Source organism: Rana temporaria, chromosome 7, assembly GCF_905171775.1.
Source record: "Rana temporaria chromosome 7, aRanTem1.1, whole genome shotgun sequence".
Taxonomy (NCBI): domain Eukaryota; kingdom Metazoa; phylum Chordata; class Amphibia; order Anura; family Ranidae; genus Rana; species Rana temporaria.
The window spans coordinates 153787456-153805124 of NC_053495.1; the positions used below are offsets into that span (position 1 = coordinate 153787456).

General features: G+C 45.2%; 1 protein-coding gene across 6 annotated transcripts in view; it reads left to right on the forward strand.

Annotated features, from left to right (window-relative positions):
- The window catches only part of AGL (amylo-alpha-1, 6-glucosidase, 4-alpha-glucanotransferase), a 148507-nt gene that overhangs the window by 81551 nt on the left and 49287 nt on the right, over positions 1–17669 (forward strand). For 4 of the 6 annotated variants that reach the window (XM_040360178.1, XM_040360177.1, XM_040360175.1 and 1 more), the window contains exons 12-14: positions 1528–1715; positions 12230–12353; positions 16619–16782. In XM_040360178.1, the coding sequence (XP_040216112.1) occupies positions 1528–1715; positions 12230–12353; positions 16619–16782 (476 nt within the window). Of the gene's footprint in view, positions 1–1527; positions 1716–12229; positions 12354–13844; positions 13969–16618; positions 16783–17669 lie in introns of all 6 variants that reach the window. The other 2 variants (XM_040360176.1, XM_040360180.1) reach the window with 1 other exon arrangement.

Consider the following 17669-nt stretch of genomic DNA (forward strand, 5'->3'; position numbering starts at 1 on the left):
TTGTCCACATGACTGATTACATGTAGAACTGGAGCCCGTTTACTTGTATATTCAGCACAGGGTTATGTGCAGCTAAGCAGTCCTCATGGGCGTTCACCAGGCTGGTACTCCAGAAAACACAAGCTAAAGTTGACAAGTAGCTGGTCTGGTTCATGTAGCATGGGCATATCAGGTAGAGAAAAACACTGGACTCCCTAGCATTGCAAAACATTGTTTAATTTATTATTACAGTTTATAATTATTGTTATAAGTAAAAAGATGGGAATACTGTCATCTGAAAGGCTCCAATCTATATAATGCATTTTAAACAAACACCTTCCTCCATACAGTTGCTGCAAAGGGGTCAGTTTAGCATATACCGTATTTTTCGCTCCATAAGACGCATCTGACCATAAGACGCACCTAGGTTTTGGAGGAGGAAAACAAGAAAAAAAATATTCTGAACCAAATGGTGTACTAAAATATTTACCAGTGCCCATGAAATGCAGCCTGACCTGTGCCATTATTGCAGCGTGACCATTGCCATTAATGCAGCCTGACCATTGCCATTAATGCAGCCTGACCATTGCCATTAATGCAGCCTGAACATTGCCATTATTGCAGCCTTACCATCACTCGAGTTGCTCTGTCTTCTGTCTCAACAAGTGTCTGCTACCAGCTTCTTTCACTATGCTCCTACTCAATGACTACCAGTACTACACTTGGTTTGCCTGCTAGTCGGCTGTCATCGTCCCGGGGCTTGGAATGTCTGTATTTCCCTCTCCTGCCTCTCTTGCGGTACAAGCATGGCGGCGGCGGGGGGCGTTGCTGACAGCGACAGGGGGCGAGCCTAGTGTATATTCGCTCCATAAGACGCAGAGACATTTTCCCCCATATTTTTGGAGGAAAAAAGTATGTCTTATGGCCCGAAAAATACGGTAGATAATAATCTCTCCATGTGGTCTAATATGAATACAAGGATAGTGTTTAGAATGCTTGATAAAAATGCAGCAAAAACGTTATCTTCTCTTGATGTATAAGGTGAACCACTCATCTAAGGTTACATGTACAGACCTGTACATGCACAAATGTTTTTTCATACAATGCTCTGTACTGTACCAATGGACATGCTGTTTAATTCACCTATATGACAACAATGAAGCACCTTTGTTTTGTTAAAAAAGGTTACATGTACAGGAGCATTTTGGCCTGTCAGCGTAAAATCCCAGCATTTTCAGGCACCCAAGAGGCACAGGTGCACTATCCAGCCCTGCCGACAGGAGCCTAACAGGCTAAAATACACTGTGATGGGAGACTGTACTAAGTGGTACTTATGGTTAGGGCCATATGCATTCATAGACACATGCCCCAAATTCAGGAATTCTATGTTTGGGGCGTATGGCCCCAAAAACATCAGGATTTAATATACTTTTCTTTTAAAGAGTAAACCTTTCGGGTTTACATTTTAAATCAGCTGACCTCATTTTTTAAATACATTTTACACATGGTAGGAAGCTACAGTATATCCTTAATATCTCACTTTTTCAGATTCCAATGTGTACCTGCGCAGAGAACTGATCTGCTGGGGGGACAGTGTAAAGCTGAGGTATGGTGACAAGCCCTCAGACTGTCCTTATCTGTGGGAACATATGAAGAAGTATACAGAAATCACAGCTAAGCATTTTCATGGAGTGCGCCTTGACAACTGCCACTCCACTCCAATTCACGTGGCAGAGGTAAGCAACATTAAAACACTTTCTGATCAAATATTGAGTGATGACTGTTTTGTGTCAGTGTTCTAGAATCTAGATCTTGTCCAGGTATGAAAGGAAATACTTCAGGTGTCATTCAGTGATGTAGTTCAGGGAATAGTAATATACTTCAAACTGTGGTGGAACTCCAGTTAAAACTTTTATTTCTTCTGAATACAGTAGAGCAGGGGTCTCCAAACTGCGGCCCGAGGGCCAGATGTGGCCCTTTGCTAGCCTTTATCTGTCCCTTGGGGCACAATTCCTCCCACGGACACCAACAATGGGGCACTATATCTTCCACCGATGGCAATGATGGGATACTATTCCTCCTACTAATAGGGGGAATACTTCTCCTCCTATTGACCACCAACCCTGAGGCCATATTTATTCTAAACTGATTTCTGGCCCGTGACATTTTCTGCCCCTGCTGGTCACAATCCGGCCCTCCTAAAGCCTGAAGGACAATAAAGTGGCCCTTTGTTTGAAAAGTTTGGAGACCCCTGCAGTAGAGAAAAGTTAGAACCTCTGTCTAGTTTTTATTGTCTAAAGCCTTGTACACACGACCGGTTTTCCCGGCAGGAAAACTGCCAGGAGAGCTTTTGGCCGGGAAAACCGGACTTGTGTATGCTTCCTCACAGTTTTCCCGTCAGGAAAACAGCTGGCAATCTCTGTGTTTTTTTCCCCGCCAGATCTACTACTTGCCTATGGGAGACACTGCGAGGCAGTGCCGATGGAGCATACACACGGCCGGGATTCCCGGCCAAAGCTCCATGGCAGTTTTCCTGCCGGGTTCTCGGCTTTCCCCTCGGTTTTCACGGGTGACTTTTACCGCTGAGAAAACCGAGCGTGTGTACAGGGCTTGAGTCCTCTTTGTAGGGGATTTCTACTAACTTTTAGCAGGAGAGAAAGTCAGGGGGATCTAATTAATGAGGCTACTGAGTAGATGGTAAATTAAAAAAATTAAGTAATGAAAGAAGTTCTAAATCCCACTCTAAAAAAAATATTATTTTGCTATCGTCTCATTTTTCTTTCCGTCTAGTTGTAGTTAAACATAAAAACCTGACATTCAGGTTGATTTACTAAAACTGGAGAGTGCAAAATGTGGTGCAGCTCTGCATAGAAACCAATCAGCTTCTAACTTCAGCTTGTTCAATTAAGCTTTGACAAAAAAACTGGAAGCTTAATTGTTTACTATGCAGAGGTGCACCAGATTTTGCACTCTCCAGTTTTATTAAATCAACCCCACAGTGTTGTAAAAGGACAGCAACATTTTATGTTGGTGACAAGGGCTTGTTTAACCCCTTAAAACTGCTTGTACGCACATATGTGGCAACAAGGCATTGGGCTTTCAAGCTGAGTTGCCCCGTATGTGCGTACAGCTGGCATTCCTGTTCTCTACACTCAATTGACACCCTGCAGCACCGTGACATTGACAGCTCCTGGTCAGTGTTTACAAACAGGAGCCAGTGGGACAGGTGATAGCCAAAAGGGAAGCCTGAGTAATGCCTTGGGCATTGCAAACTTTTAAAGGGCTGACTCCAGCTGGCTGGAAATGGTTAAAGTGTATGGAATCCCTAATCTGTTTTCAGTATTTTTTGACATTATGTACACAGTTTTATTCAGCAAATTGTTCTTGAGAATACGTTACAAAGGTTCTCTGCCTGGAGATACTAAACTGACAACACTAAGACCCCTTTCACACTGGAGGCGTTTTTCAGTCGCTTTAGCGCTAAAAATAGCGCCTGTAAAACGCCGGAAAAAAAGCCTTATCTGCAATCCCAGTGTGAAAGCCTGAGTGCTTTCACACTGGGGCACTGCGCTGGCAGGAGTCCAAAAAAAGTCCTGTAAGCAGCTTCTTTGCAGCGCCCCTGCCCATTGAAATCAGCAGCGATTTGCGGGCACTTATAACCCTTTATTCGGCCACTAGCGGGAGGGGGGTTAAAAGCGCCCTGCTAGCGCCCGATAAACTTTGGTAAAGCGCCGCTAAAACTAGCCCGGGCGCTGGCAGTGTGAAAGGGCTCTTAACCATTATCTTGCAATTAGAAGCAAAATTATCAGTTTACTGTGTGAGCTCCTTCAGTTGGCTGTTGGGTTTCCTATCTAATAGACCACATGGAAGCCCAGCAAAAAACTAAAAGTAATATTAAAGCTTTGATTTTTTTATATTAAAATTGGGGATCGACTGATATCGTTTTTTTGGTGCCGATACGATACCGATATTTCGGTCACCCTTTTTGCACTGTCATTTTACATTTTTATGTTTTTAATCACTGTTATTGCTGTCACAAAGACTGTAATAGTCTTTGACAGGTAATCTTTATGGAGAGATTGAGGGTCTATAAGACCCCTCCCTTGCACTTCAAAGTATTCAAAACGTCAAGATCAGCGTTTTTGAATACTTTATTTTTTTAAACTGGTACCTTTAAGATGCCAGTAATTCAGGAAGTGATGTCATGACATCGCTTTCGGATTACTAGATTCGAGACCCGAATGAAGTATCTGCTTTGTTTTGGTCTTTTCTGCCTCCCATGTTGCTCGGGCCTCCCGGTGGGACGGTAGAGCCGGGCAAGCGGCGGGAGGGGGGACTTCCCCTACCCGTTGCTTGTAATAACAGCTGAGCGGCTGCTGAGCTGCATCGATTGTTATTACAATAAAGCCCACCATCTGTTCTAAACAATGGTACAGGGGTGATGCATGAAGCTGCATGTACCACCCCAGTAAAACCCCTTGAAACAATATCGGTAATATGGGTCTAGTTTGAGACCGATAACGATTTTTCAGAAAATGCTGATATTGGCAGCCGATAATGGTCCTTCCCGATAATCGTCCTTCCCAATAATCGGTCGATCCCTAATTAAAATAACAAACATGTTATGCTTGCCTACTTTGTACAATGGTATTGCACAGAGCAGCCCTGACCCTCCTCTTCTCACCAGCGCTCCTGGCTCCGCCTTTTGAGCAAGTGCCCCCATAGAAAGCTGTTTTCTATGGGGGCACTAATATGGACTCGCTTCCGAGATGCCCTGTCTGCATCTATTGACAAAGACAGGGCAGCTCAGTCCCAGGGAAAGGGAGCAGGGGGCTCCTTGTCATAGAATTTGATTGACATCAGCGGGAACTAATGGCTACTACTATCAATCTGCCCAATGAGAAGGGTGAAAGCCGGGAGAGAGCCTCTGCTTTTGTGCTGGATCAAGATCTGGCTCAGGTAAGTACAATGGGGCAGCTTGGGGAATCCTCTGTCATGAAAAGTTTTTTTACCTTAATGCATAGATTGCATTAGGGTAAAAGATCTTCAGCCTTTACAATCCCTTGAAGGAGCACACAGCAGGCTGACAATGCTTTTGCTGGTTGAGAGGCAGAGGCTTAGCATTGCCAGCATGCAACAGGAAGTGCTCTTAGTGGCAGGATCTCCAGCTAGAAAAACTTTGAAACAAATTCACAAAATATCATTTGTTTAGAAATCTGTATTCAGTGTGGCATGATACTACACATACTGAAAATAGATGTTAAGTTTACATATACGTTTATTAGACACATACATTTCCCTGTAAGATCTCTGTAAATAACAATGTATACTTGTATTACTGTATATACTGTATTGTAGGACATTCATTATCCATATGTACTTTTGTTGCTAACGTTACTTAACTTTCTCTTTCGTTCATAGACGGACACAGCATCCTTTGACCTTCGGGTTATGTTCTTCCTACCAGGAGATTTTAGGCAGAATTCTTACAGCACTTAAGGTGTTAAAACTTTCCTTCATGCCGCTCCTCCCAGGGGGCGTGGCTCCCCCAGGCATAACCCACACCCTGCTCCAGCAGCTTCAGCTTCAGTTTGTTTCTGCCTAACCGTCAGGAGAGTCAGGCTCTCTCTGGAGTCCTGGACTCTGGAGTTTTTTCTTGCAAATTTTTTTGCATTTTGCGAGTTTTTTCCTCGCTTTTTTATTCTATTTTTATTTTTGAATCCTGCGATTCTTCTATCAACAGCCGACTGGGTGACAGGCTGGGTCCTCGACCCTTGTAGTCCCCCCAGGTTCGGCCTTCGAGCGTGTGCCGGCCCTCAGCTCCGCTTTGGGACGTCCACGACAGGCCCCATTGCTCCAGGGGCGGCCGGGGAACTTCGGTTCTAGGGCACACATATGACCGGTCTCTATGGCCTTGTCACAGTGTGTCTGGCTGACAGCCATGCCGTTCGCGGACGTTGGTTCTGTCTGGGATACCTCCAGCCGGGTAGTCGCAGGACAGGTAAGTAGTGGCCCCTTACTCAGGTAAGTGGTCTGGCTGGAATGTTTTCCCTTGGGAGGTCGACTGAGGGTTTTCCCCTGCTTTCCTCTCTCCCTTATTCCTCTCCCTCCTTCCCCCTTTGGGTGACGGCTGTGCAGGGGTTTTTTTTCCCTGGGGCTCATATTTTTTTCACTCGGGTATGGCTGGGGCTGTTCTGTGTCACTGCAGGGGACTGTGGTGGACATTCTGGGCATTTTTTGTGTGTGCTGTGTGCTGTTTTGGTGTACTGTCATTTTTGGGTACACTGTCTTTTTAAAACTGCGCAACGGCGGCCATTTTGCCGGAGCCGCGCTTGTATTATTCGGCGGCCATTTTCTTGTGGCCGGCGCCGTTTTCAGCACTAGTTCGGCCTCTAGTGGCCGTTTCGGCGGGGAAAAAAGACCGCGAATCATCTGAGGGGACAGACGCAGCGCTGCAGCTTCTCCTCAGCACACACTTGTCCTTCACAGACCGCGCTGTACCAGGGGGGTGGTGAGTCTCAGGGGGCCCCAGACTGTGCTCTAGCGGCCGGGAGGTGACCTGTGGGGGACTTTTTTCCTGCCATTGGCAGTGGGGGTGACACGGCAGCTGCAATATGGAGCCTGAATCAGGCCCCTCATTCCTCACAATGCCGGAATTAACCCTTAGCGCCCCTCCCCCTGCCACATCTGTTGAATCGGTGTCGGCTGTCCTGGAGTCTTTTCTCACCAGGTTTGAAGCTGCCAGTGCTCGGTTGGGGGGTAAAAAGCGCCCCCCCCCAGAGGCTGTTTCTGGGGATATCTCTGACGCAGAATCGGATAACGCGGTTGCTGCTTCTGGTTCTGTCATGTCAGAGGATGCGGGCTTAACCCACATGGACAGCGAGGATGACTCTGCTGCGGAGTCTGCTGACAAGGAATTTGTTGGAGCTCTTATTACTGCGGTACGTGAGACTCTTCATTTAGAGGATGTGGCGGAGACACCAGCGGTGTCAGTCCCTTTTGGATTCCGCAAACCACCGCGTACCGCTAAGGTATTCCCTTGTGTTCCTTATTTGGACAATTTGTTGTATAAGGAATGGGATACACCGCAAAAGGCTTTTACTGTTCCTAAAAGCTTTGCTACCCGTTACCCCCTGGAGGAGGACTTTTTAAAAAAGTGGGTCACTCCTCCGTCGGTGGACCCTCCTGTGTCCAGACTGAGTAAGGCTACTACGTTGCCTGTGGAGGGGGCTCCTGCTTTCAAGGACCCCGCTGATAGGAGAGTGGAGGCCGTGGCCCGCTCCCTGTTCTCGGTGGTGGGTTCGGCGGTAAGGCCGGCTCTGGCCGGCGCCCTGGTTGCTCAGACGCTAACTGAAAGGGCGAAGCTCCTGCTGCAGGATCTGGAGGTCCAGGGTGCTTCCGAGTCCTCTAGGGACCTGGCTGAGCAGTTGATTCAGGGTCAGAAGTTTCTCTGTGAGGCGGCTATGGATTCGATTCCTTTGCTTTCCAGGGCTTCTGTCTACGCAGTGGTTCTGCGCCGCCTTATATGGCTGAAGTGCTGGTCGGCTGACCAGTCCTCGAAAAAGGCCTTGGTGGATTTGCCCTTTAAGGGCGGACGGCTCTTTGGGGCATCCCTGGATGACATCATTAAGGATGCCACTGGAGGTAAGAGCAAGGTCCTACTTTTACTACCCCTAAGCGGTTTTTTCGTGCGCCCAGCGCGGCTGGAAAAGGTCCGCAAGGGGCAAAAGCCCCTGCTGCCGGGCGTAAGCGCCCCTGGTTTAACAAACCAAACAAGCCTGCGGACAAGCCTGCTTCCGCATGAAGGTCTGCCCCCGCCCGGGTCTCGGGTGGGGGGACGGCTTCACGACTTCGCGGATCGGTGGAACTCTCTTCTGACCGGCCGTTGGGTTTGCGAGGTGGTCGCCTCGGGGTACAAGATAGAGTTCCTCTCTTGTCCCCCAAACAGATTTTTTCCATCCAACCTCCAGCTTCCTCAGGATCGGCGGCTAGCCCTATCCGGGGCTGTCCAGGATCTTCTGGACAGAGGGGTGGTTGTGCCGGTTCCCTCGCTGGAACGGTTTCGGGGGTTCTACTCCAATCTGTTCGTGGTTCCCAAGAAGGGAGGGGTTCGCCCTGTCCTGGACCTAAAGGCCCTCAACTCCTTTGTCAAGGTGCAGCGATTCAGGATGGAGTCGGTCCGTTCTATCATAGCGGCCCTCCACCAGGGGGACTTCATGGCGTCCTTGGACATCATGGACGCATACCTGCATGTCCCCGTTTGCACAAGCCACCAAAGATATCTGCGTTTTGCGATCGGGGAGGACCACTATCAATTCATGGCCCTCCCGTTCGGGCTGGCGTCGGCACCACGGGTGTTCACCAAGGTGCTCGCCCCGATCCTGGCCTTGCTAAGGCAGCGAGGGATCGCTATCGTGGGATACCTGGACGACCTTCTCCTGAGAGCTTCTTCAAGCTCAGAGTTAGAGGAGGACGTGTCCATCACGTGTCGGACTCTGCAGGAGTTCGGCTGGCTTCTGAATCTCAAAAAATCAGTGTTGGTTCCGTCCCAGAGGCTGGAACACCTGGGGCTGGTTTTGGATTCGGGGGAGGCAAAAGTGTTCCTCCCATCGGAAAAACTGCGGACCCTGCAATCTGCAGTGAGACAGTTGTCGACCCAGAAGTGGTCGTCTCTTCGCTTCTGCATGCGGGTTCTGGGTCTGATGGTGGCCTCCTTCGAGGCGGTTCCGTATGCCCAATTCCACACCAGGGTACTACAGAAGGAGGTTCTGTCACGATGGGACAGGGTCCCATCTTCTCTGGATCGCCAGATTCGGTTGAGCCATCTGGCCAAGTCTTCCCTGGCATGGTGGCTGACGTCTCCGGTGCTTCGGTCCGGGAAGTCTTTTCTTCCGTGCCGCTGGACAGTGGTCACGACGGATGCCAGCCTCTTCGGCTGGGGGGGCGTCTGGGGCACCCAGTCAGCCCAGGGGCGCTGGACTCAGGAGGAGTCCCGCCTGCCGATCAATATCCTGGAGCTCCGAGCGATCAAGCTGTGCCTTGTCAGGTGGTCCCTGGAGCTGCAGGGCCGTCCTGTCAGGATCCAGTCCGACAACGCCACGGCCGTGGCATACGTCAATCATCAGGGCGGCACAAGGAGCTCGGCCGCGGCGACGGAGGTCGCTCACATACTTCGGTGGGCCGAAAGGTCCGTTCCGGCCCTGTCAGCGGTATACATTCCGGGAGTTCTGAATTGGCAAGCCGACTTCCTAAGTCGCACGACTCTGGATCAAGGGGAGTGGTCTCTCCACCCGGAGGTTTTTCAGATCCTGTGCCAAAAATGGGGCACTCCAGACGTGGACCTTCTGGCGTCCCGTCTCAATCGGAAGGTACCACGGTTTGTGGCCAGGTCAAGGGACCCGTGGGCAGACGCGTCAGACGCGTTAGTGGCTCCCTGGGGTCAATATCACCTGATTTACGCCTTCCCTCCTCTAAGGCTTCTACCCCGCCTGCTGCGCAGGGTGGAAGCCGAAGGGATTCCAACGATCCTGATCGCCCCAGATTGGCCGCGTCGCTCTTGGTACGCGGACCTGGTACGTCTGGTGGCAGACGCCCCCTGGCGCTTGCCTCTGAGGGAAGATCTCCTGTCTCAGGGCCCGATCTTCCATCCTGCTTTACGGTCACTGGCTTTAACGGCGTGGCTGTTGAGAACCAGGTACTGAAGGACCGGGGCCTGTCGGGCCCGGTAATCTCTACCATGATGCGTGCACGGAAGTCCACTTCTCGAAAAATTTATCATCGTACATGGAAAGCATACATCTCTATGTGTGAGAAGATGAAGTGGCACCCCCGTGCTTACGTGGTGTCCCGGATCCTGCTGTTCCTACAGCGGGGAGTGGACCAGGCTCTTGCCTTGAGCACGATCAAGAGTCAGATTTCTGCTCTGGCTGTTTATTTTCAGCGTCCCGTGGCAGCGCACTCTTTGGTTCGCACGTTTGTGCAGGGGGTCCGGCATGTGGCCCCCCCGGTGCGCCCTCCGCTACCTTCTTGGGACTTGAACTTGGTCCTCTCGGCGCTTCAGCGTGCCCCCTTTGAGGACATTCGGGAGATCCCCTTGCTGACTTTGTCGCAGAAGGTGGTCTTTCTGGTAGCTATTACCTCTATCAGACGAGTGTCTGAACTGGCGGCCTTGTCTTGCAAGGCCCCCTACTTGGTCATCCATCAGGATAAGGCGGTGCTGCGCCCGCGACCTTCTTTTCTTCCGAAGGTCGTTTCGGCCTTTCACATTAACGAGGACATTGTTGTTCCATCATTATGTCCTCAGCCGAAGAACCCGAAGGAAGCCGTTTTACATTCTCTAGATGTGGTTCGGGCCCTTCGAGTTTACTTGTCGGCGACAGCTCCGTTCCGGAAGTCGGACTCGCTGTTCGTGTCTGTGTCCGGTCCCAGTAAGGGCCTGGCAGTCTCGTCGGCCACCATTTCCAGGTGGATCCGACAGGTTGTGCTTCAGGCCTACGCCCTGAAGGGGCGGGCGCCTCCCTTTCGGGTCACGGCGCATTCGACCAGGGCGATTGGAGCCTCCTGGGCTTTCCGACACCAAGCCTCTGTGTTACAGGTGTGTAAGGCTGCGACCTGGTCGTCGGTCCACACTTTCTCAAAGTTTTATAAGGTGGATGTGAGTGCATCTTCTGATGCCTCATTCGGCCGCAGGGTGTTACAGGCGGCAGTTTAAGGTTGGAGTTCCTCCGTTGAGTAACTCCGGTTTTGTTTGGGGTGTAACCTGTTGTTTGCTGTGTTATTTTTCCCACCCCTCGTTTTTTGACACTGCTTGGGGACATCCCGAAGGTCAAAGGATGCTGTGTCCGTCTATGAACGAAAGAGAAAAAAGGATTTTTGTACTCACCGTAAAATCCATTTCTCTGAGTTCATAGACGGACACAGCACCCACCCCTCCTTGGTTTGTACTGCTTGTTACGAACTGAAGCTGCTGGAGCAGGGTGTGGGTTATGCCTGGGGGAGCCACGCCCCCTGGGAGGAGCGGCATGAAGGAAAGTTTTAACACCTTAAGTGCTGTAAGAATTCTGCCTAAAATCTCCTGGTAGGAAGAACATAACCCGAAGGTCAAAGGATGCTGTGTCCGTCTATGAACTCAGAGAAATGGATTTTACGGTGAGTACAAAAATCCTTTTTTTTCACATACATTTACCTGCCAGCTTTATGTTCTGGAAGGTAATAATTATTTTTAGTCAAGTGACTTTTTTCGTATGTTTAAAATTTTCCTGAATTAAAAAAAAAAAAATTGCCATACACTTACAGCTTTTTTTTTTGTTAGAACATCAGTATATTATAGGGGCTGATTTATTAAAGGCAAATAGACTGTACTTTGCTTAGTGAATGTTGTGAAGCTTCACTTTGTAAGGACTAGCCAATAAGGTGCAATGGACAAAACAACAAAAAAATTAGTGCAACTGCACTTGCAAAGTGCACAGTCTATTTGCATTTAGTAAATCAACCCCATAGTATCATTTGTGCGTTGATACTTTAGTGATGGTGGGAGGGTACATGACTTTATATAATATAATATAATATATTTATATAGTACTGAGTGTAATGCCGCGTACACACCATCACTTTATGTGATGAAAAAAAATGACGTTTTTAAAAACGTCACTTTAATTGACCGTGTGTGTGGGAAAACGTCGTTTTATGTCTTGTAAAAAACGACCAAAAAAAATTGAAGCATGCTTCAATTTTATGTGTCGTTTTTCAAAAGTGCACTTTTTACTTCACAGAAATTGACCGTGTGTAGCAAAAAACGTCGTTTTCTAAGACGTTTTTTCATCCACGCATGCCCAGAAACAAGCTTCAATGGAAAAACGTGGTGGAACGTAACCTCACTTTGCAAGAACATTGTGAGAAAACGATGGTGTGTAGGCAACTTCGTCTTTGAAAATTGAAGTTTCAAAAACGTCGTTTTTTACTTCACAGAAAGTGTCGTTTTTTTTTCATCACATAAAGTGATGGTGTGTACGGGGCATAAGTCTATGGTGGAGGGTACATGACTTTATATAATATATTTATATAGTACTGAGTGTAAGTCTATGGTGGAGGGTACATGACTTTATATAATATATTTATATAGTACTGAGTGTAAGTCTATGGTGGAGGGTACATGACTTTATATTATATATTTATATAGTACTGAGTTTAAGTCTATGGTGTGTACAGCTATATGAGAAACAATATTACAGCCGGCACTTTGTATCTGTAGGAAATGCTGGCCGTAGCCCGGTCAGTGCGGCCCAATCTCTATGTGATTGCTGAGCTGTTCACAGGCAGTGAATATATCGACAATGTGTTTGTCAACCGCCTGGGGATAACCAGCCTCATTCGAGGTATCTGCTTTGTGAAGCTGCTCTAATGTACTTTAATGCTGCAGATAAATACTAAACACTGCCATGTTTTTCTCTCTCCCTCTTAACTCCTTTCATCTTAATTTCTCCATCTTTCCTTCCTGAATGAAACCTACTCTGCATGTGTTTTGGCTTCATTCTCTCCCCCACTCCATTTATCTCCTTCATTTCTCTAATTACCTTTCATTTTATATTTCTTTGTCACATCTTACCTCCCCATACTCATCCTTGTTACTTTTTTATGACTTTTTCTATATCGTCTTTCTTGCTATGTCATCTTACTCTCTTTTATTGCTTTGTGTCGTCTCTGTCTGGGTTGTTGTTCTTGTTTTTTCTTTACTCTTGTAATTTTGTTTCCTACACTTTCCCCATTCTCTTTTTCTAACCACTTGTACTTTTTACTCCCTATCTCCTGGTTTCCTCTGCTCTGCCCTGACTTCTCCTTTTTATCTTCCTAACTGCCTATTCTTTCTTTCTTTCTCTCTTTTTCTTTTTACCTTTTCTTTCTCTTTTTCTTTCTTTCACTTTCATTCTTTCTTTTTCTCTTTCTTTCTCTATCACTTTCTTTCTCTTTCTTTCTCTTTTACTTTTTTTTTCCACTTTCTTTTTCTTTCTCTTACTTTCTTTCTATTTCTCTTACTTTTTCTTTCTTTCTTTTTCTTTCTTTCTTTCTCTTTTTTTCTCTCTCTTTTTTTCTCTCTTTATTTCTCTTTCTCTATTTTTCTCTTTCTTTCTTTCTCTTTCTTTTTCTTTCTTTTTTCTTTCTTTCTTTCTTTCTTTCTTTTCCTTTTTCTTTCTTTCTTTCTTTCTTTCTTTCTTTCTTTCTTTCTTTCTTTCTTTCTTTCTTTCTTTCTTTCTTTCTTTCTTTCTTTCTTTCTTTCTTTCTCTTTTGTTCTCTCTTTTTTCTCTCTTCTTTCTCTTTCTCTATTTTTCTCTTTCTTTCTCTTTCTTTTTTTTCTTTTCTCTTTCTTTTTATCTATCTTACTCTTTCTTTATTTTTCTCTTTCTTTTTCTTTCTATTTCTTTATTTTTCTTTCTTTCTCTTTCTTTTTCCATCTCTTGGTATTCTCTGCTCTGTGCTGTCTTCTCCTTCTTCCTTTTTGTACATTTTATTCTTAATTTTCTGGTCTCCACTGCTCTGTCCTTTTTCTCATGCTCTCCATCTTGTACTTTTTCCCTGGTTGTCTCTGTTCTGTGCTCTTATTTGCGTCTCTCTATCTAACCATTTATACTTTGTACTTCCTATCTGCTGATTTCCTCTGCTCTATGCTGTCACCCCATTCTCTCCCATTCTATCTAACCATTTGTACATTGTACATCCCATCCCTTTGTTTTCTGTGCTCTGTTCTGTCTTCTCCTTCTCTCTTTCTAACCACTTGTACTTTTGACTTCTCATCTCTTGGTTTCCTTCTGCTCTATGCTGTCTTTCCTCTCCTTTTGTCTCCTGCTCTCCCCTGGCTGTGCTGTTTGTAGTACTTACTGGATGCTGCGAGGAAGTTGCGTCCGGACTTGTATGTGGTGGCAGAACTGTTCACTGGGAGTGAGGAGTTGGACAATGTATTTGTCACTAGGCTGGGCATAATCTCCCTCATAAGAGGTAGGAGCTTTTTATTTGCATGTATTAATACTGCAGCATCTCCTGCTTTTCTAACAGGATAATGATAACTGAAAATGTACTATATGCTTATTCAACACACATTTTCCTTTGCAAATCCTCATACAATATACAACATATTTTACATTAAATGAATAATCACCAGCCCAAATTTTTTTTTCCGTTTTGTATAATGGGGTGAACTAGGGTTAGAACCTATGTCATGTTTTTATTAGTGTTCCTGTTGGAGGGATTTACTTGTCCCAAAAAAAGTTGCCACAAGGACAGGAAGTGATGGGATATCTCGGTAGTGGGAACAGTGACAACAACAAAACAATAGATTGGGGAAGGTTTAGACAGATATTTGTCAAATTATTATTTTTACCTATGTATTCCTGTCCAGGGGACACTTGCACTCTTTAATTATTTCTACTGGTTTCACCAGTGATGACATGGATGGCACCAAAATCTGACCCTTCCATTTTCTATCAAAAACTAAAAAAAAATTGGGCTGGCGTTAAATAATACATATATATATATATATATATATATATATATATATATATATATATATATATATATATATATATACCGTATATGTGTGTATATATATATATATATATATATATATATATAAATAAAACAAAAACAACTATAAATGATAGTTATGTATGTATTTGTATCTTCTGTTTGTGTTCCATTTAAGTACCTATGTTTGGATTGGGGCAACAGTGTTATTTTATGAAACATACACTATAGTCTTGAACATTACCCGATGACTTATATTCACTACGTGCACTGATATTTCCACATCCTTGAATCGGTAGTAAATCGCAGCAAGAAAAACCTGGGCAGGTTAAGTCATAATGTGCTAGTATGCACCGCAAACTAGCACATTATGACAGAATTACATGAAGCCCTCCAGTGGCACGCTTTCACCAATGTAGGCACTTACATCTTCCTTCTGGGTTTGAGGGCTTTGATGGTATGAATGGCAGAGCCGCGATGACTTCACTCCTGTGCATGCGTGCAGGAGTCATTGTTTACGGCACAGGGCTCTGAAAGAACGCTACAGGCATGCCGTTCCTGCAGAGTGAATGTACCGGTGACATTACTTGCTGCTTCTAAAGTGAATATCTCCTAAATGGTGCACATTTAGGAGATATTTACTTTACCTATAGGTAAGCCTTATTATAGGCTTACCTATAGGTAAAAATCAACCAAGGGAGTTTACTGCCACATTAAGTTGCTACAATAAAGCATCCTTGTATTATTCTGACATCAATTACATTATTAAACATCAACATCATCAATTACAATTACAACATTAAAAAAATTGTATGGGATAAGACTCCGTTCAAACCGACCCAATGCATCAGATAAATGGATCAGGCTTCAGGAAGAAAAAAGCAGAAGTAAAAAGTAAAAGGCATGAAGTAAAATGTCAATGCATTGATTCATAATTTTTTTTCATTATTTAGTGATGAAAGAATGAAAAATTGAAAAATGACATTAATAAATACTGTATTTGCCGGTGTATAAGGCGACCGGGCGTATAAGATGACCCCCTAATTTTACAGTTTTTTGAGATTTTTTGCCTGCACTCACTGTATAAGACGACCCCCCTTCCGACGCTTCATATGTCTTTATTCTGGAGCCATATTCTTCTTCATTCTTGCTGGAGCTGGAGCCATATTCTTCTTCATTCTTGCTGGAGCTGGAGCCATATTCTTCTTCCTCTTGTTGGAGCTGAAGCCAATCACGGCGAGCGATGTATTCTATTAATGAATACAAAGCCTGCTTGGATTGGCAGAGGCTGTAACATCATGAGCCCACGCCTCTCTGACTCTCAAAGCCAATCCGAGCAGGCTACTGTATGTAGCCTGCTCGGATTGGCAGAGGTTGTTACGAGCAGGCTCTGTATTCATTTGAATACATCGCTCACCGGGATTGGCTAAGTGGTATATACTGTATGTAGCCAAAGCTACATGCAGTATTACCGCACATCCAGCAGGCATCCGAGCAGCTGACCCGGCGTATAAGACGACCCCTGCTTTTTGGACAGTTTTTTTAAGTGTTAAATGTAGTCTTATACGCCAGCAAATATAGTAATAATAATAATAATAATAATAATAATTAAAAAAAAACAATAGCATTCACTTTTTACTTAATGCCTTTTTCCTTTTTGTGCTTTTTTCTTCCTGAAGACTGATCTTTTTATCTCTATCACACGTGCCAGTTACTTTTTTTACCTTCAGGACCAATGATGCACATATAAACCTTTGTCCTGCTCTTCTTTCCAAACTCTGTGACCAAGGCAAAACATGTCAGGGGGCGTGGCTGGAGCAGCGCTGGCTGAAGCCATACACATCCATAGCCACATCTGAAGCGCTTGGTTAGTTTGAGCGGTGTCTTATCCTGCATATGGACACCTGTTATCCTCCAACTTTGAGTGGCGCTCCAAGTTTATACGTGATCACATAAAAAAAAATTGGTTACACTATCACAAGTTACATTTTTTTGTAACTTGTAACTTAAATTCAACATAGCATTAAAAAGTGTATTACATAGTCTTGTGTTACACCTAGTATTATAATGTGATATATAAAAGATTATATTAGAATTATAATTGTGCTTTCATGCATTTAATCAGAGGCCATGAGTGCGTACAACAGCCACGAAGAAGGACGACTTGTGTATCGCTATGGTGGAGAGCCTGTGGGATCTTTCGTACAGCCCTGCCTGAGGCCACTGATTCCGGGAATTGCTCATGCACTATTTATGGATGTTACACATGACAATGAAAGTCCAATAGCAGTAAGAACATGTTTACAAATTAAGGAGTTATCATAAAGCCAATCTATAATGTACAAATAGAGGATTTTCATTTTATTCAGGAATCTCTTCTGATCTTGTCTACGCAGTCATTTAATGGGGTCATCCTCTCTTAAAGCAGAGTTCCACTCATAATTAAATTTTTATCTCAATCTGTACATTCTTGCAAGTTTAACAACATTTGGCTATTTTTTTTTGCTTACTTTCTGTAGGTTGTTGCTAGGGTGTCTCCTGTATTCTGCCTCCTTCGGGCCCCGGCAATGCACGTCATTACCTATGCTCCTGGGAGATGTGTGTCATCGTTCCCAGGAGTCAGTGGGCATCACCGAAGGATTGCATTGCGTTATTTCCAAACAGGAAATGACGTGATGGAAGGCTGATCCAAGCACCAGATTGATTGAGTACCTTCGTTGCCATAACAACAGGGCGGGCACTTCCTCCGTCGACGCCCATTGTGATGGCAACCAGACACAATACCTGTGCTACGCCCTGTATAGAATGCGCATACGCGAGATCGGGAGGTGCATGCTGGATAGCCAACAGCACCTTATCACGGAACAGAGTCCTAGTGGGCTTCACAAGCCCACAATCAAGATGGAAGCATTTCTTCAGTGTTGTCACATAAAAAGATATATAATAAAATATTTACAAAAATGTGAGGAGTGTACTCACTTTTGTGAGATACTGTATGTAACTAAACGCCCCACACTCCGCTTGAATGCTTCCGTCAGCACACTGCTTCCTCCAGTCTGGAACATCAGATATCAGATATTACAGCCCATATTATATTGTAAGAACCAGGCAAGACTAGCTCAGTTACAAAACTGAAACATGGAACTGTTTATTGAAACACAGGTACACAGATATAT